This window comes from Suricata suricatta, chromosome 10, assembly GCF_006229205.1.
Source record: "Suricata suricatta isolate VVHF042 chromosome 10, meerkat_22Aug2017_6uvM2_HiC, whole genome shotgun sequence".
Taxonomy (NCBI): domain Eukaryota; kingdom Metazoa; phylum Chordata; class Mammalia; order Carnivora; family Herpestidae; genus Suricata; species Suricata suricatta.
The window spans coordinates 110,164,536-110,191,963 of record NC_043709.1 but is presented as its reverse complement, the minus strand read 5'-3'; the positions used below and the strand labels follow the sequence as shown (position 1 = coordinate 110,191,963).

The following is a 27,428-nucleotide window of genomic DNA, read 5'->3' as shown; positions in this document are numbered from 1 at the left end:
AAAATTGGGGAAGCTGGTGAGGGGCAAGAAGGGCCCGGGGGCCGGGTCTCCAGCTTGGAGGCGGGGGCTCCCCGCGCGCACGCTGGCGGACGGAAAGCTGGACGCCGAGAGAGCGCGCGGCGGGTGCGGGAGCCGCACCTCTGCCCTGCCCCTGGCTCTTCTGCACCCAAGGGGCGCGCGCCCAAGCTTGCTGCCCGGCCCGCGCGCCGCCGGCCGCCCTCCTCCAGTCCCGCCCCTAGTTCTTCCGCCAAAACCCTTGACCAGAGTCTCCTTGCCAACATTCTTAAATCTCTTTTGCCAGCTCTTTGCGCCAGGTAGGAATAAGGCTCTGCTTTCAGGGTGTGTACAGATCGCCAATTCCCAGAAGGTGAAGTGACCTTTTCACCTTCCCCGCGAACTCCTGGGGAGGGGGTCCGCGGGCATTTACCGCCTGTCTCAGGGGCCTGATCGGTGGCCGAAACCTGTTTGTTCCCTATTCTTGCTATTCAAATCCTGAGAGGCCTTAGGCAGCAGTTCCCGGAAAGCCCTTGGGGTGGAACTGGGGGGCATCCAGCCCGCAGTGAGGACGAGCCGCCACGGGAGGTGGGGGTGGACAGGAGCTGGAGGCCTGGGGCGGGCACCGTGCGAGCGCTGTAGAAAGCCGTCCTCCCCCGCCACTGTTCTCCCCCCCCGCCGGAAGAGGCATAGAAACGGGGGGCCCTGGACCCCTAATTACCAACCCCCGGAACACCTGGGCTCCAGAGAGACACCAGGCTGGGCGGGGTCGGGCGACGGCTGCCCCCTAGCTGAAGGCGCACCGCCTCCCCACCCTCCCGCGTTCCCTCCGTCCAGGAGGAGAGGGCACCGGAGCTCAGTTAACAATGGACCCCCCGGTGCGCGGCGGGCACCGGGGCACCACTGTCGCCCGGCAGCGCGCCCTGCTGCGGGGCAGGGGGGTCGTGTGCGGCTGCAGCCCAGCCTCGCCCGCTCGAGTGGTCTGATTTCGGCTTTACGTGGCAGCGACCCTGTCGACCCTTGCCGGCTCTGTGGTACATCTCCCATTTAGCCTAGCTTCCCCGGGTCTCCCTCGTCCCGGCCCGGAGGGCCAGGGGAGCCCTGCTCCTCCGCGCCCCGCGTCTAGGGCCGGCACAGTGGGAATGACTGGGCAGGCCCGGCGCTCCCCGCCGCCGCGGGTCGGGGATTTGGGGTGGCGAGAAGCTGCGTCCAGCTCCCCGGCGCGCCGCACGCCCGGCGGCTGGATCCCGGCGACCCTCCGCGAGCTGCCCGGCTCTCCCCCGGGGGTCGTGAGCCGGCGCGCAGAGGTAGGCTAGCCCGACCCAGTGGCTGGCACGGACCTCGATGTTTTCTCTCCAAACACACACCCACCCGCACGCCCTGGGCGCAGACCCCCAGCGCCTCCCTGCCCGTGGAGATCCTTCGGGGCCTCCGGGAGAGACGGACAGACGGACGGGGAAAGCACGAGGAGGGAAACTTGTTCCTTCCAGTCTCCTGTCAGGCAATTACTGGCGATCCAGTGCCGGCGGAGGGGAGGGAGGAAGCGAGGGAAGGGCTCCAGAAGGGGAGGGGGAGGACGGAGAAGGAGGGGGAGGAGGGGGTGCAGTTGGTGAAACTCCTCTGTCTCCCGCTCATCTTTTCATTGCTTGCTCCTCTCCTTCGCGCAGACACCCCAGACCTCCCCTGGGCGCCAGCTCCTCGGCTCCGACGGGTCCAGAAACAAGCCGGATCTTTTTTTTCTTTCTGGAAATTGGCTTTGGTGTGTTTTCCTACCTCCCTCCTCCCGCGTCTAGCTCCCACCCCCACTCCTTTTTTTTTTTTTTTTTTTTTTTTGAGACATGGCCCGGGTAGTGGCTCCTGGAAGAGGAACAAGTGTGGGAAAAGAGAGAGGAAATCGGAGCTAAATGACAGGATGCAGGCGACTTGAGACACAAAAAGAGAAGCATTTCTCTCGGATCAAGGCATTGCCTCGCAGCTCTCCTTTCTCCAAAGACGGGCTGAGGATTTTACGGCTCTAGGCGGAGTTGAAGCTCTTCAGATTGTTTAGATTCCCCGCTTTGCTCTGTTCTCCCCGTACGTTCTCGTCCTCCCGCGTCTGCCTGGGGATCCGGCGAAGGGAGAATGGAGAGGGGGCTGCCGCTCCTCTGCGCCGCGCTCGCCGTCGCCCTCGCCCCGGCCAGCGCTTTTCGAAACGGTAAGTGACAGGCACCGGCGGAGGCGCGTGTGACAGCGCGGCGCCCGGGCTCCCCGGCTGCCCGCGTCCTGCCGGGGCTCGGATTCCCGCTCCAACCACGGGGCTCCCGCGGAGTTGCCGGGATGTCCCGGGAATAGCCACCTCCCGGGCGGAGGAAACTTTTGTCCAGGAGGAGAAATAAAGAAATACGAACGGTCGATTTGGGGCAGGAAGATTTCGAGTCCTCCGCCACCCTCCCGAAGTTGGTTGGTTGGTTATGGGGGTTTTCCTATCTCCGTTACAAGGCAGAGCTCCCTACCTTCCCAGATCAGCACACCAATTATCTTAATAATGTTTCCTCCCAAAGGCAATTAGATGAGACTCCCTTTCAAAAATCTGATGGCTGTTGAAAGTTAATGAACACTTTACCAGGGGAACTTCCTGGTTGTTTTGCAGCTCTTTGAAACCGTTTTCTCTGGTGGGTGCCTGCAAGAGACATGGGTTCTGGGGTTGCTGGAACTCCTTCCTCCGCCTTTACAAATCGCCCCTAATCTGTCTGAAGTACTGAATGAAAGTTACATAGTGTCAATAAAGAAATCTGATATATACAGTGTAAGACACCAGGATATCTGAAAATCCCTAACCTAGCTATAGCTTCCTCTTAGCTTCTAACACCACTCACTGTTAAGTAAATGAAAGACTGCTGGGTTATAAACAGTATCCTGTAAACTAAATAATGTATTTTAAAATGTGATCTGGTTGTGGGCATGTTTACCGTACACTTTAAAGTAGGTGAAGGCAAGGGTGTGACATTATCTTTACAGTAAGTCTTCAGCAATTATTATTAACTAATTATCAAATATTTACTTTTGTCTGGCGTAGATTTCAATCAAAGTAATTAGAAAAAAAAGAACACCCACTACTTACTGTGGTATATTGTTTTAATAAGAGGCCACAAGTGGAGGGGTTCATACCAAGAGGAATTTAAATCACGCCTTTGTGATATGAGTTAATTTCTCTAATATGCTTTTTGGAGGTTTTGAGATTGAAGCAATAGATTTCCCCAACAGCTACCAAGCACTGTTCTAAAAGAAAAGCTTAGAGGCAAGACACGCAGGCGCTCGCGCACGCACACACAGACACACACCTGTGAATGTGGAGTCCAATTTATTAATGAATCTGAGTTGGTGGCATCTTTCTATAATCTGGCTAGCAAGGGATGAAATAACATTCTCCTCCAGTTGAAAGAGGTCAAGTGGTTAGACTTTAGAAATTACAGTAACCCAACCTCTGCCCTCCACAACTCCCAAGATTAAATCCGTAGTAGGGATATTCACAGGATGGATTTGTGGCCTCATGCAAATAGCTTCCAGACTTTAGATTGTGAACTTCATACATATATAGGTGATATAGTTTTAAATTTTCTTAGCAGAAATCCGGGGAATGCGGAGAACCCGAGCTTCAGTCTGTGAGCTTGTCTCGTTAAAGCCATGTTGCTGTGCATACAGTGACCAGAGCCAGTAAATGCCTCTGTAACACAGCAGACCTCTTAAAGCCATGTCCACCTCCTCCGAGTACCAGTGTCTGCTAAATTAATTCATTAACCTTATTTAGGTCTAATGGTCCAGAGTCATTAGAAATTGCTCTTTCTTAATCAACTGTTAGAGAGATTTAACAGAGCCAGTCCACATTATCTTATTACACTGTCACTTTCTCAGAAGTCACAGATTAAAGAGCTCTGGTGTGGTACCGAGTCTACCTAAATGTCTTCTGAAGTGACTCTGTGGAGTGACTAGAAGCAGCGCTGTTTTATTTCACTCCTCTTATGGATGCCAGACACTGCCATGATGTTTGTATAGAGCTGGAGGAGACTTAATGAGATGGGGTCACTTTCCAACTTTTCTGCACATTTGAAATAATGGAAAAGCCTCCGTAGAATCACATAACAGAGTCCAAAAGGATCATTAGTTGAGATCCTGAACTCTAGTTGCAACATTTCTTCTTGGCAAACCTTAAGCTTTTAAAAGCCAAGGCAAAAGAAACTAGTAGAAGGGTACCCCCCAGTCTAAAAAACAAGATCAGAAACATCTTGCAATTGAGAAAAAACAGTATGATTTATATTGTCTTCTTTTTAATTTATGGGAAATTATTTCTGTAATGCATGTAGCTTTATGCATTTTTGATGTGCACTTCATCTTTCATTTCCATTTGACCTGGTTTTCCTGTAATAAAATTCTGTAGATTTATAAATTCATGCTGAGAGCAAAGAATGCCATTCTCTTTCCACAGGGAATCTATTAGATGCAATATTAAAATCTATATATACCATTACTGAAAATTTGTGATTGATAGGCTTATATATTTCACTGGTTTCATACCTATTCCTCTTACATAGTTTATGCACCAAATTTTTATTGCTTAAAATTAAGCATCAATAAATGTGGCAGCATTTCAGGCTGAGGCTCTCCAGCATGAAATCCATCATAAAAAGTGACAATGAGAATCTATGCTGAACAATAAAGCAGTCCAGTGACTGGTTTATTTGGCTCTCAGTGAATCACTTTAGCATTTTTTTTTCCAATATGAGAGGCTCCAAACTACCTAGCTCACCTTTCCCAGAACGTGAGACTATGGCTTACCATACCCAGACCTCATGTGTGGTAGGGGTTTTTTCAACATATAGGGAATTAGAATTAATGCTGGGCGGCTATTTATTTTTCTTTCTGCCCAGTGGCTTTGATCTGGTCTCTAGGACTGAACAACTTTACTTGGAGTGGCAGTGCAGAATTATTTCTGCTTCACCAAATACACTTTGTTCTCTGTTGATCTGGATCTCCAGAGCAGAGATAACTCAAAATCACTTAGATTTATGGGCAGATAAAACGACACAAAAGGTTTGGCTTTAAGCCAATCGAAGTCTTGGATGACAATCCCCACTGATCAATGACATAGACCAGGCTTATCATCAAAAAGCCACACAAGGGGTCGAATCGCTTCTTTTAGTCACCTTCCACTCAGAACTTGCTACTTAATGCGATTACACTTCTTGGGGGGATAATTAAGTCTAGTAGAAGCTCCCTGGGGACCATGTTAACATCCATTGAGAGGATTTAATGTTTTTAACGCTAGAAGACCGTTTTCTTGGGAAAGAACTTAGTAGGCGGGTAAGGGTGGAGTCCTGTCAGATGTCAGTCTACTTTTCTCCTGAGCTATAACCTTCCTGGGATCAAAGAGTGTTCCTTGGTGGGGGGTTGCTATCAGTGCCACCTGAAGGGCCTGTGGGGACCTCTTGGAGTTCCCCCTACAAAGTTATGGAATGTTTAATAACCAGTAATGTTTGTATAAAGCTAGAATACCTAAATAGTTGTCAGGGAATGATTTACTAAAATGTTATTTTTATTACAGATAAATGTGGTGATACTATAAAAATTGAAAGCCCGGGGTACCTTACATCTCCTGGTTATCCTCATTCTTATCATCCGAGTGAAAAATGTGAATGGCTGATTCAGGCTCCTGACCCATACCAGAGAATTATGATCAACTTCAACCCTCACTTTGATTTGGAGGACAGAGACTGCAAGTAAGTGAGAAAAGTATTGGAACAGGGCACCACACCACCATCTAGTGGTCATGGATGACGAAGGGGGGACGTCTGTGTATACAGTATGGGATATAAGTGGGTCCAGGAGGTATTCTGATCTAGGCCAGATCACGTATCAATGGTATGGAAATTAAATTATGTTAAGTAATTTCTGAGTTCCCCGAACTAGCAATATTAGGTTTAAATGTATAATCTCTCATATATTTTTTTTCCTGTTAACACTTTTGGTTTCAGAACTCTTTTCATTAAGAAATGTGTGTATATGTTTCTTTTTTTTTTCCTGGAAAGGGGAAGAACTAGAAACCCAAACTTTCACTTAAGTTTTTTTTAATATTGTGGGTTACTAACATATATAGCATCAACAGATGGTGATTAGATATTTTTTAACAAACCTGTGACACATTTTGTGATTTAAGGACTGAATCTCATTGAGTTTGACATGACAAAAGCAAATTGTCATTGAATAAAAATGAGGCATAAAGTGTAAGTTGGATGAGGGGTTTTCGAATTAGATTAATGATTACAAGTCTCTTATGGAAAATGCAAAAAAAAATTGGTAATGCATAATGAATACAATGGGGCTCAAATATAAATTATTATTTCATCTATCTGCTTTTGTCTTGCTAACTCCTTCTATTGTTCAGTAGCTAAGCATAAATTTATGCCTGATTTCCTTATTATGAAAACATTCTCACTATAAGACAGTCTAAGTTTTATCTCTTCACTTTATATGGATGAACTAGTGTGTGGGTTTTGCTTTACACGGTGTGGAAAATGCGTTTTAACATTGCAGGCAGCAGCCTCCTCAGGTCCAGGATTTGCTCTTCTCCCTGGACACCCACGAGACCACCTGTCTCTGTCCTGTCCACAATGCCACATTCTGCCACCCTGCACATGGTGTGGTCTCCAGACACTTGAACCTGAATATCCATCTTTAATGCATCTTTGGATAATGAAATAGTTTTAGCAAAGGAAAACAATATACTTAAATCTCAATTCTAAAGTGTTTCTCAGGGACTGATATGTTTTCCCAAGTTCTAAAATGGATCAGTTTGATATAATCCCAAACAGTGTAAGTAGGCTGTGATTTCCACTGGATATAAACATTATTATGCAGGCACATTCATTATTAAAAATATTCTATTTGCCAACACATAGCCTTTGTAGGGACAGAATAATATGAAAACATTCCCACCTGTCGGAAGTCCTTAATGACCTGTTGAGTAGGTGGGGAAACTAGGGTTTTGTGGGCAGGGAAATGAGGTCATCAGGCTAATTCAACATTCTGGTACCTAGAGAATTAGCATACATACATACACTGTTGATCAATTTCCAAATAATCAGCATACACTACAGTGTAAAAAAAATTATGCCGATTCCGATTTAATCCTTGTTCTGTGCTTCAGGGCATTATATTGACTTCTTAATCTTGTGTGAAAGTTGACATTAATAGTGTTCCAGTGACTGCTAAGAAAGAGAGAGTTTGTTGTTGTTAACATTCTGTATGATGGTTTTACAGTGTCAATCACGTAGACAAACTGGATATATGTTCTTTCTTTCATTTTATCCTGTTTTACTGTTTGTTTTTTGACAATATTTAAACTTCTATCAGAGATATTTTTAAGAAATTATGGTGAAACATACTCGAGTAATAACATTATTTCCAATGATAAGATGCCTCACATTTTAGTAAACTCATGTCTACTAAATCCTGATCTGAAAATCATGACCACGTCTGCAAAAGATATAATAACTAAAAAATTCAGAATAATCAGTAGTCAGTAGTAGTGATGTGCTGGTAACTATTGAACAACTGGATCTTGGAAGGGGATGGGTCAAATCCTCATTTGAAATATTTGCCAATTTCTGTCGTGTAAATATTCCCACCATGCCCAGTTTCAAACTATCCATGTGACATTACTGTATACAGACTTGCAAAGAGACGTGTATGAGGGGTTCTTGTGACCAGGTGCAAGCTGGAGTAGGGGAAGCCCGTCAAGTGAGTTAATGTGTGTTAAGTGCTGATCACAGTGGCTGGCACGCAAGAAGTCTTCAATAACTATTTGGCATATCATTGGAGGAGCACTTTTTCAATGTTCTTTCTTAAACATGACAAGAAAAAGGATCATTATAATTTATAGGAAGAGAAATTTTTGGTAATATTGACAAGGTATTCAAAAAACTGACATGACCAAGAAGATTGTTTCTGTTGTTCCCACAGAGGTGAGACTTTTAAAGGCTATGGAGTGAAATGGTTTCTTAACTGTAGCAAGTAGGGGTTTGTTCTCTGTAAAGGTGCCATCTCCTGGCCAGCCTGGAAAGGCTGATAATGTTTAGCCTGATGAAATCAATGGAGATGATGGCACAGAAAATGTCTTTGTGCTCTGTTTTGAAGTGTTGCTACCAGATTGTTTTATCAATGAAAATTCCAAAAATGAAATAGGAAGAGCAGCTTAACACATTGTTGTCACTATATTTTCAGGCTGGTCCATGTGACTCCTGGTCACTATTGTACGTTGAGGTTGAGATACTAAAAATGTGGCACAATTCTAACAATCTTTTGTGAAGCCCACGAATCCATAGCTTTAATTTAAAGTTAAAATTCCCTACAAAAATGGAAAATACCAATAACTTTTCGAAGAGCAGATTCATAGACTTCAAAATGTTTTGTTGGATGTGCAAAAGCATAGTTTCTTTGTTTTTTACAGTTTAGTGGGTTTGTGGGGCGCCTGGGTGGCTCAGTCAGTTAAGCAGCCGGCTTCGGCTCAGGTCATGATCTCACGGTTGGTGGGTTCGAGCCCTGCGTCAGACTCTGTGCTGACAACTAGCTCAGAGCCTGGAGCCTGCTTCAGATTCTGTGTCTCCATCTCTCTCTGACTCTCCACTGCTTGCACTGTCTCTCTCTGTCTCTCAAAAATAAATAAAAAACATTAAAAAAAATTAAAAAAACATTTTAGTGGGTTTGGGGTGCTTTTATTTTATTTTTGTTTCTTTGTTTTTTGTGGTTCTTTTTTTTTGGTCCTTTATAATAGGCTCCTTCCAAAAACATATTTGAGTTATACAAAATTAGGTACAATAAACCAAATATAGCAAGCTGGCAAGCTTATAGTTATCATTCCTGTTAAGATTAAACTGATTGTCTGATTTGAGATATTTAATATCTTCCCCTGTTTCAGCCATATTTTATGTCTAAGAGCAATAATAAGTACTTACTTTACCAATGTCATCGGGCTATTGGCAAGATAAGTAGGATAGTGGAAATGAAAGCCCTTTGAAAAGTTAAAAGCTTCCCCCCAAAGAAGTTGCCACTGTTATTATGATAGCTTTAACAACTTGGTGATGGTTAGAACATTTGGAAATATGAAACTTAAGCATATGCCAAGTTAAATAGATAGATCTAGTAATAGGATGATCCACATAAAATACACCTGGCAGTTTCTCTTGAAGCTGACTAGTATCTGTACACTCAACTTCCACCATGTGAAAGTTTAAGAAATCAATTCCTTCACACATTTGCTTATTGCTTATTTAAGTAATTAAATAGATTAGTTCTGGCAGGAAAAATATGTATTTATTTAAGTCTGTGTTGTTTTATTTATAATTAACTCAAAAACTGTATGATAGTTTTTAACAATACACTAATGCGGTGTCAACTTTTCATATGAAGAGCTCCAAGACCGACCCAATACATAAGCAAACTAAGAAGTAACCTTACAAAAAGTTTTAGAGTGGATATCGAGGGGTGTTACTTCTGTGGGGAAAATGGATGTACAAGTTTGTGCCTGATAACTGTAAAATGCAACAATGTATGTTTCAGATTGCAGTATGAAAGTCAGGTTTCATTATGAATAAACATCAAAGACATACGATTGTAACTCCCTGAATTCTTTTATTGAACTAAGTATGGTATTGATCAATTAATCAGTCAGTGGAGCAGTAGAGAATCCGTCTGTGGCTAACATTGTGCTAGGATGTCTAGCTAGAATTACCACCTGGGTTTGTTGTTACCCTGATGAAAGAGAGGTGGGTAGACAGTATTCTGAAGGAGGAGAAGGTATGGAGGAAATGCACCAGCAAAATCCTCCACGCTTGTGAAGTGTCAAAGCACAGTTACAAGCAAAACAGAAAGAAAAAGGCAACCTGCTGAAGTGTTTTTGAGAAAGTAGTGTTCATTGTGGACTGTAAATGGTTTTCAGCATTTACCTTGAGCTCGTTAGCTCTTACTCAGCTATAGTTTTCTTCGGTGGTAAAGCAGACATCTTGAATCTCATAAAACTTTATATCTGCATAATAAACAAGAATGTCATTGATACAGTAGTTAGAATTTATGGAACTTTTCCGGTTTCCCAGCAATGCAAACTATCAGCATGATAATTTATAATGGGTTGTGACAAATACTGCTGAGCAAAGAGGTGTGTGATTACATTCAGATCAGATGTCCTCATCTAGGGAGCAATAAAAATTTCACAGACATTGGGTTAAAAACATTATGAAAATGAATGTGGAGCTCCAGAAAGAGTCTAAAAAAGTAGTATTGCAGGGAGAAAGCTCAGTAGTGGTATTCTTACGGACTTGTTCCCGGCTTCAATGGCTGATTTATCAGTTGCTGTTTTGCAGGATTTCACCAAGACACAGGCTAACATGATGCAGATACTTTTCTGCCTATAAGAGACTTGCAATCTCTTCTTTGTGTAACCAAAAATAGGTGGTTTTTTTTCCTAGTTCGATGCAAATTAAGGGAGATTTCATTCTTGTAACTTCATGTGAAGTTTAGTTAGAAAAAAACTTTAAACAGAGATGATACTCAAGTTTGGGTATTCTTTTGGAATAGATCACACATTGTCTCTTTAGTGCCACTTTTAAAATTACCCAAGTTATTGCAAACTTTGAAACACTGTCATTTCATTTATTTTCCTAGACTATAAACTCACTGAATGAACATTAATGCTCTGCTAGTTTCTCAGATCTGATAATTTCCATCAATTTAATTATCCAGTCGTCACTTTGTCTTTTATTGGCAATATGGGAAAGTAGAAGTTCCATTTTTGGTGTCCCTGAGTGCTATTTTCTGTTTCAGTCTTTTCTTATTTTGCTTTGTTCAGCATGGGTGTTTTTTTTCCATTAATTTTGATTTTTTTTAATGCTGCATTAAAATATTATTTACGTATTGGTGAGTTTTTTGGCTTTTTGTATCTGAAGCAAGTGCCTTATTCTAGTTCCAATCTTGTGTTTTAGAGCATCACTTAGACCCAAACAAAGTCTTCGTTTTGTGGAAACAGTGAATATTTTAAGCCAAAATAATTCTCCATTTCCTATATGAAATATAGAAGTATAGGTACTTTTAATTAAGATATTATATGGATGTAGAAAAACTCACACAGTGCAAAGTTTGATACAATTTTATTAGGTGAACACATCCATATAACCAATCCAGAGTAAACATTTCCAGCTTCCTATGAAGAAGACCACTTATGTTCATTTTCAGTTACTAGCCTTTGGCTTTAAAGATGACTACCATCCTGACTTGTGTGATTCCATTTCTATAAATTTCGAAGTCAGACAAAACTAAACTATAGTCTTAGAAGTCTGTATGCACTATCCTACAAATATTGTAAAACTCTTGATAATAGAGACAGAACAATACATACTATTCTCTTTCTAATAATAAGAATAATAAGAATAATAACAGTTACAGTGACATGTACTCTCTAATAGTTTCCAGTGACCCCTATAGAAATCTTTTGTATTTGTTACATATTTTATGCATATGTTAAAATACACACAAAGTTTTCATTCTGGAGTTTGCTTTAGATTCAAGGCAAATGCAGAAAAATCTTCTTTTCCTTTACTTTTCAGTTTTTCATTGTTGGTTTTCTTCCCAAGTAAGTGTGAGAGGCACCACTCAATTAAAAACTGTTGAGTGGATAAGAATGAACCGTTCTTAGAACAACTGCTGGCCAATGTTGTTGCTACCACCTGCAGCATCCTTGGTTACTACTCAGGCAGATAATTATCTACTTTCTTCCTTTTGATTTTTTTTCCCATTAGCACTGATTCAATTTGAACAAAACCCCATGCGTCTAATAAAATTAATTTTCTTTATTATTTTTTACTATAAGCAATCACATTTGATCATAATGAATTTTGAGTAATACAAGGTTGTGCATTAGACATTTTTATAATTTGAAAGAAGCAACCTTTATGAAAAGCTAAAAGAGAAGGTTCGTTGAAATCTTATCAAATTGAATCAACATGTGCATGGCATTTCCAAGCAGATTTCACTTGGGGAGCAGACACTTAAAAATTGATCCAAATGAGACATATGCCTTCAGCCGGCATGCATATTCTCAGCTCCTTTCTTTCCAGCATAAAACTTGATACTTGCATGCATGCTGACATACTCCGGCAGAAGCACACACACAAACACATATGTGCATGTGTGTGTGTGCTTGTAAAGGAGGCTGCAAAATAAACTTAGCTAATTGCCGTTGTAGTATTCATCAAGGCTGATCATTAAGCCCAAAGAAGAACAAGAGACAAGATTAGTGTTCAGATCAGGTTCCAAATGCCTCTTAATTGGGTGTTTGTAATCAATCCTGATTGTAGGAGTCAGTGACTTGGCAGAACACAGCACCTCAAAAAAAGATTTTCCCTGCTATTCTGTGGTTGATAGAACTGTGTCTAGTATCTAGGTCAGTTAGGAATGGCATGAGGTTAGGATAACTCTCCGATTGGTTGTGAAGCGTGCCAAACACATTATACTGCTTATGGTTGAAATCACTTAGTCTTTGCAGTTAGCTTGCAGATGAACTTAGTTCATTCACAACTCTACCAAATTCTGCAGGAGAGCAGAGAGGAAAAATAATCTTTTGGCTTCTGTCCATTCTATTGCCTTGTAACTTGGATTTTTTCCGGATCACACCCAGGTCTATATTGTACACATCTTATATCTTATTCAGTCAACGCTTTTTTTTCCTCCTTTAATTTGAATAGCCCATAGAGTGTTTAGAAAGGAATGGTCATAGCTGGTTTTTACTGCTGGGTCCTCACTATGTGCCTGCCATGGCACTCACTAAGCACTATGTGCACAGGATCTTACTTAATTTTCCCATCATCCCCATTTTACAGATGGCAGCACTAAGGTTTACAAAAGTCAGATTAGGGGCACCTGGGTGGCTCAGTCGGTTGAGCATCTGGCTTCGGCTCAGGTTATGATCTCACGGTTTGTGGGTTTGAGCCCTGCGTCGGGCTCTGTGCTGACAGCTAGCTCAGAGCCTGGAGCCTGATTTAGATTCTGTGTCTCTCTCTCTCTCTGACCCTCCCTTCCTCGTGCTGTCTCTTTCTGTCTCTCAAAAACAAATAAAAACATTAAAAAATTAAAAAACAAAACAAAAGTCAGATTAACTGAGCCCAAATGCTTGGCTGCTGCACCAAATCTCGTTCCATCTTGGGATGGGACTAGGGATGTGCCTTTTGAATGAGAAAATTCTTATGAAGGGTTGCCAGCTCATCATTTGTTCAAGTAGCCATTTTCTTCTATGAAACACCTCCCACAAAACTTTGAATACAAACCAACTAATCCTGGTGAAGGACTTAATTTTTGAACTCACAGTTTTGATTAGGTAAGAACTGCTAAAAATGGTGCACAGAAGCTTCAAACCAATTGGTGATTTTCCACTCAGTTAAAACTTGCCTTGGGGTGTTGGGGTGGCTTAGTTAGTTGAGCATCAACTCTTGATTTTTGCTGAAGTCATGATCCCAGGGTTGTGGGGTTGAGCCCCACATAGGGCTCCACACTGAGTGTGGAGCCTGCTTAAGATTCTTTCTCTCTCCCTTTTCCTCTCCCCTGCTCGCTCGCTCGCTCTCTCACTCTAAAAAAGTAAAATAAAATAAAATAAAATAACTTCCTTAACTTGGGGTGAAATCCTGGGGGGTACATCTAAATTCTGGTGTCTTTGGTTGGTGGAGTTTGAAAGCACAAAGCACATTCAAACACAGTATGTATTTAAAGCCTGATAACCAGGCAACACAAGAGTTCGATTTATACAATTGGTTCGAGGGACGTGTGAGACCCAGCTGGGTCCAGGGCTTTCTCACAGCCCCAGAAGACAGAAGGCTGCCTTGTCTTCCAAGCATTGCTCATTTAGTTAATCTCAGGCAAATGTCAGGAAAGTTTTGCTCTCTCATATCTTTCCTGTCTGTAAAGTTTTGATACTTCTATTTGCCATCAGGACTCTGTAAGGGTTAAAGAGAGAAAGTTTGCTCAGGCACTGGATTCCTATGAGAAAGAGAAGAGTGTTTTTTGAAAAGAAACAGATGCTCCAGAGTATTTTGTTTTTATCTGGTCAGATACTTGTATAATCAGCTGGCCAGGTTGGAGGTGCTGGCTTGTTGCTTCTGATTGACTGGCATGTCACGGAGAGAGCAACCAGTCCCAGGCTGAAAGAAGATGCTGAATGTCTCCTGATTCAAGTTCTTAAATTTCTTTAGAACAGCCAGAGGTGGCAAAGGCCAGCCAATATATTCCAACTTCTTGCCTGACTCTCCAACCAATAGATGCTATCTATGAGCAGGAAAGCTATTGTGTGAAATATAAGCAATCACTGAAATGGCATGGAAAAAAATTAAATGTGCTCAAAATCTTGGTCCTAGAGAGAGAACTGTTAAAAAATTGAAAGCATGAAGGATGCCTGGTTGGCTCAGTTGGTTAAGCATCTGACTTCAGCTCAAGTCATGCTCTCACTGTTCATGAGTTCGAGCCCCACATTGGGCTCTGTGCTGACAGCTGTCAGTGCAGAATCTGCTTGAAATTCTCTCTCTCCCTCTCTCTCTGCCCTTCCCCACTCATGTGCTCTCTCTCTCTTTCAAAATAGACTTTTAAAAAAATTAAGAGCACTAAATTCCCAAATTTAAAGAAAAAAGAACAGGCTCTTGACCCAAACAAAATAAAGGACACAAAACCCCACAAGTTTGATAGCTTGACTTCATCTCCTTTGGGATGATGATTTTTAGATGGTTCAGCCCCTGGCAAATGAGACTGATATTTTACCTTTAATCTTATCTCATGTGTGCCCATTCATTCTTGAATAGTTTGAGAAAATGGGCATTTATTTGTAATGCAGTTGATCATAGAAAAAGATAATTAAAATATGTTAAAATTTTAATTTCTGGATCAATCCACTCTTGGAAAAAATATCAGTCGCTAGAAATGACATATCCTCATTAGTTCGACAATGAGAGTGTATTTGCATCAGTCTCTAAGCACCCAGCTGTTCGGGTTTTTCATTCTAACTGCACAGGTTAAGCTTTGTCTCCCCGTTGGGTAGTGAACTCAATGACACTGTGTCTCACTTTCACTTCTACTCTCTACAATCCCCACAGTGCTTTGCACATATCAGGCACTAAGTCAGTGGGACTACACAGCTGACAGTTTTCTTGAAATTGAAGTCTAGAAAGAAAAGAAAAGAAGAAAACAGTGTCGCCGTGAGTAGAGGTCATGGCGGGCAGTCTGGAGGACAGAATAACAAAAGTCAGTGAAGGGAGAGCAAAGGGGCAATTCTGGTAACTGTGCAAGTGGGTGTTGGTCAGGCTCAGTGCCAGTCTTTTGAAAAGACATGGCAGCAGCCACTCCCCAGACACGGAGGTACATTCTCAAAATATGGCCAGGTTCCCCCTCCTCCACCCCCACCTGCCTGGTCAGAGGCATTAGAACTGGAACTTTCTTTGTTTTTTGTTTTTAATTTGTTGTCAAGTTAGCTAATATACAGTGTAGTCTTGGCTTCAGGAGTAGATTTCTGTGATTCATCTCTTACAGATAACCCCCAACGTTCATCCCAACAAGTGCTCTCCTCGATGCCCGTCATCGATTTTCTCCACACACACCCCTCCATCAACCTCAGTTTCTTCTCTGTATTTAAGAGTCTCTTACCATTTGCCTCCCTCTCTGTTTGTATCTTATCTTTCCTTCCCTTCCTCTATAGTCTTCTGTTAAGTTTCTCAAATTCTACATATCAGTGAAATCATATGATATCTGTCTTTCTCTGACTGACTTATTTTGCTTAGCATGACTTTGGAGCCTTATTCCCAGCCACACAGGCACGCTGACAGATCAGCTGGGGAGTGACCAAGCAGGAGGTGGGGGCAGGGTCTCCCATATGTACCGCCCACCACTCTTCCCCTGTGTATGTTTGAAATGCATTTTAGTCCTGGTTCTGCAGGAGCTAAAACATCACCAGAACTGCCTTAGAAGTGTCTTCACTTATTTTTTTTAATGTTTTTTATTTATTTTTGAGAGACAGAGAGAGACAGTGCAAGCAGGGGAGGGTCAGAGAGAGAGAGAGAGCTACATATTCCAATCTGAAGCAGGCTCCAGGCTCTGAGCTGTCAGCACAGAGCCCAACGCAGGGCCCGAACCCACGAACCGTGGGATCATGACCTGAGCCGAAGCTGGTCGCTTAACCGGCTGAGCCACCGAGGCACCCCAGAAGGGTCTTCACTTCTACAAGGGGTAGCCCATAATTTTATTTTTCAGTGAAAGTTGTTGACCCTGGATGGAGGGAAGAGTGAGGGTTTTGTTTTGTTTTAGCATTGATTGGATTTTTTTAAGAAAAAGTTTTATGTTTTCCTTATCCTTTATTCCATTGCCAATTTCTTTGTCCCTGAGTAACTGTGAGGTTATCTTGGTTCAGTCCTTAAAGACATCCTCATTTCCCTCCTTAGCTGATCTAGCCTCATACCTGGTGTGTGTGTTAGTTCATTAACAGGAGCTGGGGATTTCTGATTGTCGGGGGAACATGTTAGCAGCTCCTGTGAAAAGTGTTCTGGTGAGGATCAAGGGAAAGGACTATAATTGCACGTCTGCCCTTCCTTTCCATCTGCGAGGCATGACACAGGGCAGGTGGGCGGGGTCACAATCTGTGAATGGCGCTGTGAATACTGTGGTTTTGACACTGTCAACCAGTGCAGCTCAGGAAGGTGTAACATCAGGCTCTGATGAAGCAACACAGCCTAGACAGCTTCAATTCCTCTTTTTTCCTTCTCTTTCTGAAGAAAAAAAAATGATTTCCTTCCTCTACCTATCTCGGTGACACAGTGTTGATGAGATAATGTAGGTGGAAGTAGCTTAGGAATACAAGAGAAATATGTTAAATAAAGCCTAGGTATTACTGTAACAGGAAGTGCATCCGCAGGTTTTGTTCCTCAAAATAAGTTTAGACTGTAAACAATAACGTCTGCATCCTTACGAGGAGGCACTTATAAATATTTCAAAAGCACTGCACATGTCCACAATGGAGATGGTATCTCATGCTCAGCATGCATTCAGCAAACAAGAATTTCTGAACGTTCTTATAATAAGCTTGGCAGGATACGTGGACTATAATTGCTGTCTTCTAAAACTCTGGGTGGGTGCAGTTCCTGGAAAAATCTCGTGGAAGATTCTTTCTCAATGTCGCAAACTTGAGAATAAAATTCATGGCCTTGAAAACTCATAATTTTTCAAGTGTGCCTGAGGATTGACTTTGCTATCTCCTTCCCCTGTTTCTGGTTGTGACAGATTTCCCAATAGTGAAGGGTGTCGTGGTGGTTGTGATGAAGAGCACGTTCTCAGGAAGGCCCTTGGGAGAATGGCAGAGGAGAGATTGCTGTTGTAGCCCCCCCCCTTCACCCTCATGAATGGCCTCAAATGATACAGTCATATCTGCAGCTTCTCAGTGCACTTTCAATTCTGTTTTCATTTGAAACACATACAGGTGTGTGTGGCTGGGAGCTCCAGTTGAAGGAGTTTGCTTTCCTTCTTGTGGGACCATTGCGGTTCTCAATGGGTCAGATAGATTCTATACAACTTTCTTACTCATGAGTAAAAGGAATCCTCCTGGGAACTTGTTACCCTTCACACAAATATTTTATCTCTCTCTCTCCCTTTCCTATTACTGCCGCAAGTACTATGCTCCACAATTCTACCTTCTCACTTAACTCTGTTCAGCATAATTCCTGTCCCCTCCAGTTGATAGAAACTGCTTGCTGAAATGTTACATTCTATTATTCTTCTAATGCGCAGAACACTGGCCTCGCCTTGGCTCTAATTTCTTCACTCCACGTACAACATTATGCACAACTGGCTACTCTCTACGCATCAGAGCTTTCTTCATTCCTGCATCTCGTCATACTGAACCATCTTGGTTTCCTCCCCACTTCTCTTTTTGGACTTTCTCTTTCTCCTCTAACACTAAAAGACAGACCTTTGCCAAGTTTCTGCCTTTGCCCTGAATGTCTTCTCGCTGAATTGCCTTGTTGACCTTAGCCACTCAGCTCAGATAATAACCAAATTTCTGTCCAGCTCTATGATTTGACCTGTGCATTGGACTCAAACTTCCAAATTCATTTGGGGTAATATTGACTGTCTGAATAGTAGATCATTGCTACAAATGAAAAATCTGTTTTTCCACCACCCCTGCATTTTCTTTCTCTTACTGACTCCATCCTTTCCTGTTTATCCAAACTTGACACTCCGGAATGTCTCCCAATGCCTATTTGTCCCCCAGGTACAGTCAGTTTAAAGCCCTCTAAATTACAAATCTACAATGTTTATCTTTTCTGTTGCATCTCTACTGTGACCACACAAATCCTAACACTTTTTAACCCCTTCTTGCATTAGTTTTATCAAGGGACTTTCCCAATTCTCCCTCTTGGCTTAGAATCATGGAGCTTCCCAGTCCCCCCTTGCTTCTGTCTGTTCTTCTCAGTCTTTCACAATATAACTTCCCCCATCCCTCTGGTCCATCTCCTGTGGTTCCTCTATGCATCCAAGCCAAAATACATTGTAGTTCTTCAGACTTACCCTTGAAGTCCCACCCCACACTTATTCATAAGATGTTTCCTTCACAAATGTGTGAAGGGTGAACATCATTCACATACCTTGTGTCCCTGTGAAAGTGTTACACATCATTCTAGTTGAATCTGAAATACTGCTTCCTTCATAAAGCCATTCACTGAGTAAACATGGTCTCTCTTTCTGTCCTCCAACACCCTCAAAAACCATATTTATACCTCATCCATGTTCTTTAAAATATTCTGCATTGCATCATAATCAATATTCTTTTACTCTTTATCCAACTCTTTATCTTAGTTCGTAAGGTACTCAAGAACAGAGGATCATACTCTTCTCTACCCCTTGCAGAGCCTAGCGTAGTGGTTCGCCCATTATAGGTGTTTAACTAACATTTCCGAACTGAACCGACCAAGCGACATCCAGCGAGCCTTCTCCAGTGTGCCCATTTAGCGTGGAAGAACCAATCCAGCTTTTTAGGGAAAGCTCTAATTTAATCAGACTATTAAAATGCACACTTATACTTCTCATTTACGTGGTAAACCCTTCATTGTCCTGGGTAGTGGAGTCAAACTTACATTTTCCCTCCAAAAACTTCTAGTTTTAAAAAACCTTGAATTCAACAGGCGAATAGCTTTAGCTAAATCTCAAAAAATATGCAGAGGTAGTGCCTGATTGAAAGCTTTGCATTCTGTCTCACACTGATCTCCATAATCTGTTTTGGAGTTAGAGACATAACATGTATACTGTTGTATAGGCATATGTCCTTATTGCTGAGTGTTTTCCGACATCCCTACAACTCTTAGGACCTTGTGTCACTACCCTGGAAACTTTGTCCATTGTGTATTCATGTCTGGGCTCATGTCCAAACCACCTTTATGTAAATTTAACACGAATAATTTAGAGCGTTCTTCCAGTCCAGCTGGCAACCCCAATATACAAGCATGTTAACTTCCCAACAGGCTCACTGGGGAAGTTGTATAAAGTGAGGTTCTCCATGAGAGACGTCAACACAGGTTACAAACTGTGCAGAAAGGTGTAAGTATGTTAGTACATATGGCCAGATAAATACCACACCCCAGGCCTGGGTACAGCTGCTTGTAAATACTGCTCTGGGGAGGTGTTTGACTGAGCTAGCCCAGGGGTTGCTGCGGTGGGGCGTTTTCTAAAATGGACAGTACAGGGCTTCTGCTGCTCCTCTGGGTCACACCACGCCAGTGTTTCCTAAGTGTTTCTTAAAGCTGTGTGTCACAATGAGCGCGTGTCCACCCAAGAGGAAGAGACAAAGAAAATGGCAGGTGCACCTACAATAGCAAGTACCCTCAAGTCACTGTGGCTCATTTTTAGATTTCTTACTACCTTACACTGAGTTCTCTGGGATATTTCCAGATGTTTCTGTTATCTGTCTAGTCTAGAAACCCATAGCACATCCTCATTTTCCCATCTCCAGGTTGTCTTGCAACCAGAAAACAAAATGACTGAGATGAAAAACTCTTGCATTTCCATGGGGGTAAAAGATGAGCTGGGACAGAGGTGAAAGTGCCACCTGACCAGGCCCTCATTTTATGCTACTTTGTGCCAGTTTTTTGTTGACCAGGTTCTTTGCTCCTTTGGGGGACTCGCTTAGTTAATAGTGTGGCCTTCATGTGTGATGCCTGAAGGAACCTGTCGCGATCCTGAATTCTAGAAGCCACTTAGTTTTTATGTAGCTGCAGGTTCCAGTATTTCATCTTCCTGTGTCTATGAAGTGGGAAGGTGGGGCTCTGTGCGTTAAGCAGTCTTGCCTCTAATATAACAAGAGTGAATGTGTGCAGGAGAATTCTGCTGCCATAGAGTACATTCCAAATATGTCTTTTCTGGTGATTTGTCCTGTCCCTGATCCCTGGGCCTTCCTTTCTCTTTGACAAGACCCCCTTTTTCTTTTGTGTCTCTTAGCTATAAGCTACTCCGGCCCAGCCCAGACAATTCCAGCCTTTTGCAAAATAGCCCCTCTTATTTCCTTACTCTTTTTTTTTCCCCTCTGAGACACTCTTTTATGTCAGTTTTCCACCTTTAAATTGTATCAGACATGTTAGACTCTATTTCAGCAACATTTATTCCAAGGAATTGCCCATTTTCCCACCTGACCTCAATCTTCCCCCCTACCAGGTCTGTTTTAGCTAGTCGGTTAGATGGAAGAACTGGGAATGTGGTCCTCAGACTTACTCATTTCTTGTTCTGCTGTCATTGAATATGATATTTGCGGGCAGTGGAAATTCCACATAAGAATGAGTTGTTTATTCTTGAAACTAAATGAGCCACAGGCCAAGTTCAAAGTGTAATTTAACTGCAATTGATAGCCTAAGTGTTAATCGAAACTTGGGTTTGATCACTAACACAGAAGTAGCTCTACCTTACCTTTTTGTTCCACATAGCTTATTAAAATTAGATTGTAAAAAGTAGAAATTACATTGGAAAAATACAAAGGAGTGACAACAGCGATTTTGTTAATGAATCCCACCTCACTCTTTATGTCTCAGAGGCAATGTAAACTATGTAATAAGCTATGCATCTATTTGTAAAAACAGTCTCGAATTAAGGAGCTTATTCAGATGCCATTGTAAAAATAATTTTCTGAAATTGTGGTCTATCAACAGGAGATAAGATGGCACTTTGTTGTCGCCTGCTGAGGCCCATTATGAATATTCTATTTCAGAAGCAAATCACACTGTAAATACAATGTTCAGATTCATTTATTTCCACAATAGCATTTTTGCAAAGGTGCAATTTCATAATTTGACTTAGCATTGATAGCACATCATCATTTCAAAGCTCTCTACAACCACTGGTTAATTCACACATCCTTGGAAAATTGTTTATTTGTGCCAGCCCCATTTTAAAGTCAAGTCGCCAAAACGTATACAGATAAAGCAACTTGCCAAAGCCTAAACAGGGAGAGACATGTGATTAAAATGTGCTGTCCTTCTCCTGGGCACCTCTGACTAGGCACTTATGAGCATACATGTGTTCCCAATAAAAACTAAGAGCTCTCTTAATGATTCTGTTACAGGCAGGAAACTTGGTTTAAAACAATAAATCCAAGTCATTCAAGATGCAAATGTAAACAGGACCTGAAATGAAAGAACATATTAATTGTACTTTCCTCCTCCCTTTGGTCTCCAGAGCCATATTTTTGTTAAGGCAAGTGATCAATGGTGGACTGATGTCTAAAGTTATTTAGCTAATTCCCAGCATTAATTGGAAAATGTCTAGTATTTCTAAACACCACAATAAAAAAAGAACTTGAACTGTCAACCCCCATTATTTTTGTCATTACATCCTTCTTAGGACTGACCCTGGGATTTAAGCTTTTCATGCTTTTTATCCATGTTGTTTTAGGGTTTGGTGTAGGTATCAGTTATACAGGCCCTGAGATTGATGATGAACATGAGTTTACAGTTCAACATCCATCACAACATATTCTTTAAATAATACATGGTGATAAAGTCAGAACTTATAAACTTGGAAGTTGAGGTCAATTCAGACACTTTCCAAACATTGTTTATTTGGACATCAATATTCTTCCTCTGAATATCTCAACTGTTGCCTGCTACTTCATTCATTCATTCATTCATTCATTCAATAAGCATTATTGACCACATATTATGTGCAAATGACCATTCAATGATATAGCAGTGACTGTAACAGACATCGTCCCCTGCCTTTATGGGACTTATATTCTAGAAAGATGATGATAAACAAAAGAGAGCCACTTTAGCAGGAGCTGTCCTTTGTGCTCACTCTGTGCCCTTCCATCTTGATCCTCATTATCTTCATCTGCAGTTTCCAGACTGGCCCACCAGGGACCTGGCTCTCGCTCCAAGCAAGATGCATTTTAAAAACATCTGGCTTAGGCAATTGTTGGTTGAGGGTCATGTTTGTTCCTGGTTGCATATGCTCTCTACATGTAACCTCTCCTGGGGTTCCAGACCCTCTCTGATTCAGCCCTCAGTCACTACTCTTGCTTCCCAAGCTCACTCAATCTCCAGCCCTAAATACTTGACTGACACATGCCAACTATCCACACCTGGCACAGGCTAGCAAGGTCTTGCCTCGGGTCTTAGCTCCTCTGCCTATAATTATGGATCCAAGTCCATTCTCTTTTATGTTCCAGCAGGCCCTGAGTGACAGGCTTCAGGAAGCAGTGGACATGGACAGGGTGAACATGTGGCTTACAAAGTTCCAGGAAGTTTGGGTTGCCTTACAATATATGTTTGCCAGAGCCGGCTCTGTAGGGCTGCTGGGGAGATGGTCTCTGCATGATTCATATACAAAAATCTCAGTAGGGACCAAGCACAGTCAGCTCTCACATTTTGGAGTTGGTTTATAGCCTGAACAACAACTTTACTGGCTCATCAAGTGACAGAAATTAAAGAGAAGACTGAAGGAACTGTAGGAAATCTTCTCTCCCTCATATAGCTAGCCAGATTATAAAAATAATAATCCTTTAACAAAAATAGAGCATAATACTTTACCCTACCATTCCATCTTTGTTCCTTTCCATTAAAGACCCCCATCCACTTCCTGAACATAGTGAGGGGCAATAGAAAAAGAAAGGAAGAGATAATCATCAAGGAGACATGGACAGAACTTGACCAGTGATTGGATCTAAGGGGAGACAAAGGCTGGGGTTAGTGACTCTGGCTGTCCCTTATCTTCAAGGCTTGAAAAAACAATAGAACCAGTAATGAAGATAGTCATAAAGCAAGATAGTAGGTCCCATTATGGACATTTTGAGATGCTTTCAAAATATACACACAACATTTGATTGCTTTAGAAGTAAGATGTCAAGTTTAATACTGATAAAAATGGGTCTGACCACTTCATCTTAAAGGAAGGAGGAAAAACTAGAATTCCCATACCAAATCTGTCAAAGATGGCAAACACGTTTGGTATGGATTAGCAGTGGCCTTCTGTAGTACATTTGAGAAAACTTCTTGGAAAGGAGTGGCACAGTAGAATCCAGTGCCTCCCACAGGCTTGAGAAAAGGTGGTAGTTCAAATGCTACAAATGCCCATCTTTAGTCCATATGCAGAAGCAACCTCTTTCCAAAATAGGCTAACTACAGAATGGTGGAAAAGAGTTTTATTTAGAACAAAGATTTTTGTCAGTTAAAGCTATGAGTATTTCTTTTTCTTGAGTACAGTTATCCGAAATAAATTTTTAGATCTAATTGTTATCAGCCCAGTGACAATTTTTGGATTAATTTCTTTATCTTAAAAGAAGTCTTATGCATATTTTATGTAGAATCAATTTTAAAAACTCAAGATTTTCAGATACTGTAAAAATCTACATTATCATTTTTATAGTTCTAAATAAAGATTTTCTCTGTGGCTTGGCAAACTCTACGTTCTGATTTACACAATAGGCCTTTTATGGAGACATGTACACCACACTGAGGTTACATATATATGACAGACTCGGGTTGCATATTTTTCCTTTGAATAAATATTTGAAAAAAAGACACAAGAAAATAAGTCACCTGTAATCCTACCACTCAAAGATAACACTATCTTTTTCTTGTATATCTTTTTTTAGCCTTTTCTCTTTGTATTTGGAAATACGCATATGTTAAAAAAATTGAGATGTTTATCTGTAGACACTTTTTATCCTACTATTTTCTCTTAGAATTACATTTTAAGTATTATATTAGGCCCTTAAATAGTTTTTTTAAATTGATTGACATATAAATGTACCATTCATTGTATTTTAATGTTTTTTATTTGATTTTTTAATTTTTTTTTTTTGAGAGACAGAGAGAGACAGAGCAAGCAGGGGAGGGGCAGAGAGAGAGGGAGACACAGAATCTGAAGCAGGTTCCAGGCTCTGAGCTGTCCGCACAGAGCCCGATGCAGAGCCTGAACTCAGGAACTGTGAGATGATGACCTGAGCTGAAGTCAGCCCACTTAACCAACTGAGCCACCCAGGCGCCCCTTAAATAGTTTTTAAAACATGACTTTTATAAATCACATTATCTTTGCATAATTTTTATTAAACTGCTTAGAACATTTATTTTCAATTACTCAAAATTATAAATAATAACAATAATGGTGAGATGAACATCTCTATGTACATCTTTATGTATCTTTGATAATTTCTTTGGAAGAGATTTCTAGAATTATGATTTCTGAGCTGAACAGTACGGACAGTATTAAGACTCTTGAATACAAATTGCCAGTTTGCTTAAGAGGGTAATTCTCAGTGATAAGGGAGATTGGTGAGATTTACTTTAAAATTATCTACATTTTCAAAGAAATTGATATTTTTATCACTTAAATTGATACTTGCAATCAGGAATTGGCACACTTTCTGAAAAGGATCAGTTAGTAAATATTTTAGATTTTGCTGACAAGATGATCTCAACCTCAACTTCTCACCTCCTCCATTATAGTGGGAAAGCCCTAGATAAGTAAATGAATAAGCATGGCTGTGTTTCAGTAAACCTTTATTTACAAAAACAGAAAGACCAATTTGGTGTGCTGGCCAGACCCCTATCTCAATCGAAAATTCTGCTGTTCTGTGAAAACATCTAAATTTGTCACCAGCAAGATTTGGAAGCCATGCTTTGTAGTGTTCCCTTTATAAAGATTTGAGCTTGTAGGATTGTAAATCCCAACTATAGTCTAGGGAAGGGAGTAAATTTGCTTTTGTTGAAAGGCAATTTGGAAACTAAGCAAGGAAGCTATGAATCAGCCTGTTGTTTCAACATATGTAGAGTATGAAGAAGTCTATACGGTTCGGCTTCTGTTTGCCTCTGTTGGGCAGCTGTAGCTCTGCCTTGCTATCTTTTCTTAGTGTCCTTTCTTGACATATTCACTCTACTCCCACAAAAGGAGTCCCATCTATGTACCCAAACTAATTTCACTCAATGTTGATTCAATCAAGGGCCCCATCACTCATTAATTCCAGCATTACAGCACAATTCCTAGGAAAACAAAGCTGACGCTGGAAGAAAAAAAAATCTTATGAGAAATAACTTTGTTCTCATGAAACTTACCCAACAGGGAATATTTTTCCCAGATGTTAAGCATGCAATTGCTTTTCCTTAGGTGACCCTTTATGGAGCAGCTAAAAGACATCACTGACTACCTTTAACAAAGATATAAAACAAAGGAAATAAACCAAGTGTAATCTAAATTATGCTGCTATGTCATAGATAATTAGCAGTTATTTGTCAAGGAAATTAGTAAACTAGCCACTGATAAAATATATATTCTAACAGTCTTTATGGCAAAATAGAGGATGAAGGAAATTACTTACAGTGACTGTCGGATCTTACAGAAATGGACACGCGTGCGTGCACACATATACACACGTGCGCACACATGCACATACACATACCCTTGTGACCTTAAGAATGTAAAGGCAGCTGTCTTGGTAAACACCACATCTGAGTCCAGCAGTAGTTTTATGCTCATTGTTTCTGTCTCTTTTATTTATGCTAGGGAAAACAATGTGAGCTAGATGCAGACAGCTCTCTGCCAATAATAGAACTGTGTTTGCTGGAAAGCCCAAGCAAATAACAAAGAGATAGAAAAAAATGGATTTGACCTTAGCAAATTAATATAAACAATAACTTCCCTGCACACACGGACCCGTACTGATACACACATACACACATACACACCATATGTGTATATATATATATATATATACACATATAAAACAGTTACAGTTAGTTTTGGTTAGAATTTTTTTTTTACTAAAAGACCCTAAATTGTGTTCCCATCATAAGCTTTTAGGCCTAATGTAGTTCTTAAAATGTAAAGAAGTTATAAACACAAACACTGTTGGCAGTTAGCTAAGATGATGACCCAGATGTATATTCTGACCCTTCTGTTGGATGGATGAAGAAACTGGAGATGTAGCAGTGAGTGGTTTGTCCAGTGAGTGGGTCTGTAGTATGAACTTGTTTCTCCTGATTCCCAGAACAGTGATCCCCTCACCATTCACACTGCCTCTTTAGCTATGTTTCCTTTCTGATTTGTTGTTTGTTCTGGGTAGTAGATATTCATGATTTGTTGTTTGAGGACACATGCATCCCTTTTGCAGCTTGTCCTTCAAGGGGTTGAGAACTTATCCTGTGCCCTCTCGAAAGGTAGGACTGGGACTGGTGGACAGAAATTATAGTCCTAATACACCATCACAACCCTTCTAATTTTCATAAAATATGACTTTCTGGGAATGTAGGCTCAATCTTGAGCTATTTTAACCTGAAAGGTTTACACATTTTTAAAAACTGGTTTTAGTACCTTATATATGTTTGTACAAATGCAATTCAGTACCTTGTAAGAGTTGCTATATGACAAAAATCTTCAGACAGAGTTATCGGCGAGGTCACCCTCAATCACTGATTCTCACTACCTCTCTGCTGTGAATTGGTCCGTGGTAATGTCACATAGTGCCCATTGGTAGCCTGGCAGAACAACCTTCATGAGGCACAGTGTTCTATAGCAAATCACTCTTCAATTACAAAGAATTGATTTGATTCTTTATATTACTTTAAATCAAGCTGGTTACATGGATGCTTTTGCTTTTCTGGCTTTCATCATTTAGACTCAAAGTATGTGGTTTTCCACTCAATTCCTACTCTAGTGAGGGACTGTTTTATAAAGTAGTGGGCTCCCCTTACCCCAGAAGCTTTCAAGCTGTGGCCTGATGCCGTCGGTGAGGAGTACCATGCAGTTCTGTAAAGATTCAGACCTAGACTGAATTAGGTGCACAAATAAATGGAGACGAGTAGGTTGAATGCCAGTGCCACGGGCATTGGTTTAGATGGAGTCATTTTCATTTC

The 27,428-nt window shown here is 41.3% G+C and overlaps 1 protein-coding gene and 1 long non-coding RNA gene across 4 annotated transcripts in view; one reads left to right on the top strand and one right to left on the bottom strand.

The window, feature by feature from the left end:
- The first annotated feature begins 1,842 nt into the window (after positions 1 to 1,842).
- Positions 1,843 to 27,428, top strand: part of NRP1 (neuropilin 1) — a 134,840-nt gene continuing 109,254 nt past the window's right edge. The window contains exons 1-2 of the mRNA XM_029954265.1: positions 1,843 to 2,188; positions 5,573 to 5,747. Coding sequence (XP_029810125.1) covers positions 2,116 to 2,188; positions 5,573 to 5,747 — 248 coding nt within the window. The 5' untranslated portion in view covers positions 1,843 to 2,115. The remainder of the gene's footprint in view (positions 2,189 to 5,572; positions 5,748 to 27,428) is intronic.
- LOC115304192 lies at positions 7,037 to 27,417 on the bottom strand. Of its 3 annotated transcripts, XR_003914339.1 has the most exons (4): positions 27,267 to 27,417; positions 25,632 to 25,723; positions 9,972 to 10,051; positions 7,037 to 7,235 (listed from the first exon to the last, which is right to left on the bottom strand). It is a non-coding gene; the product is annotated as an uncharacterized LOC115304192 (long non-coding RNA). The 3 variants fall into 3 exon arrangements; XR_003914340.1 differs by lacking the exons at positions 7,037 to 7,235; positions 9,972 to 10,051 and adding an exon at positions 21,311 to 21,704; XR_003914338.1 differs by lacking the exons at positions 7,037 to 7,235; positions 9,972 to 10,051 and adding an exon at positions 23,426 to 23,696.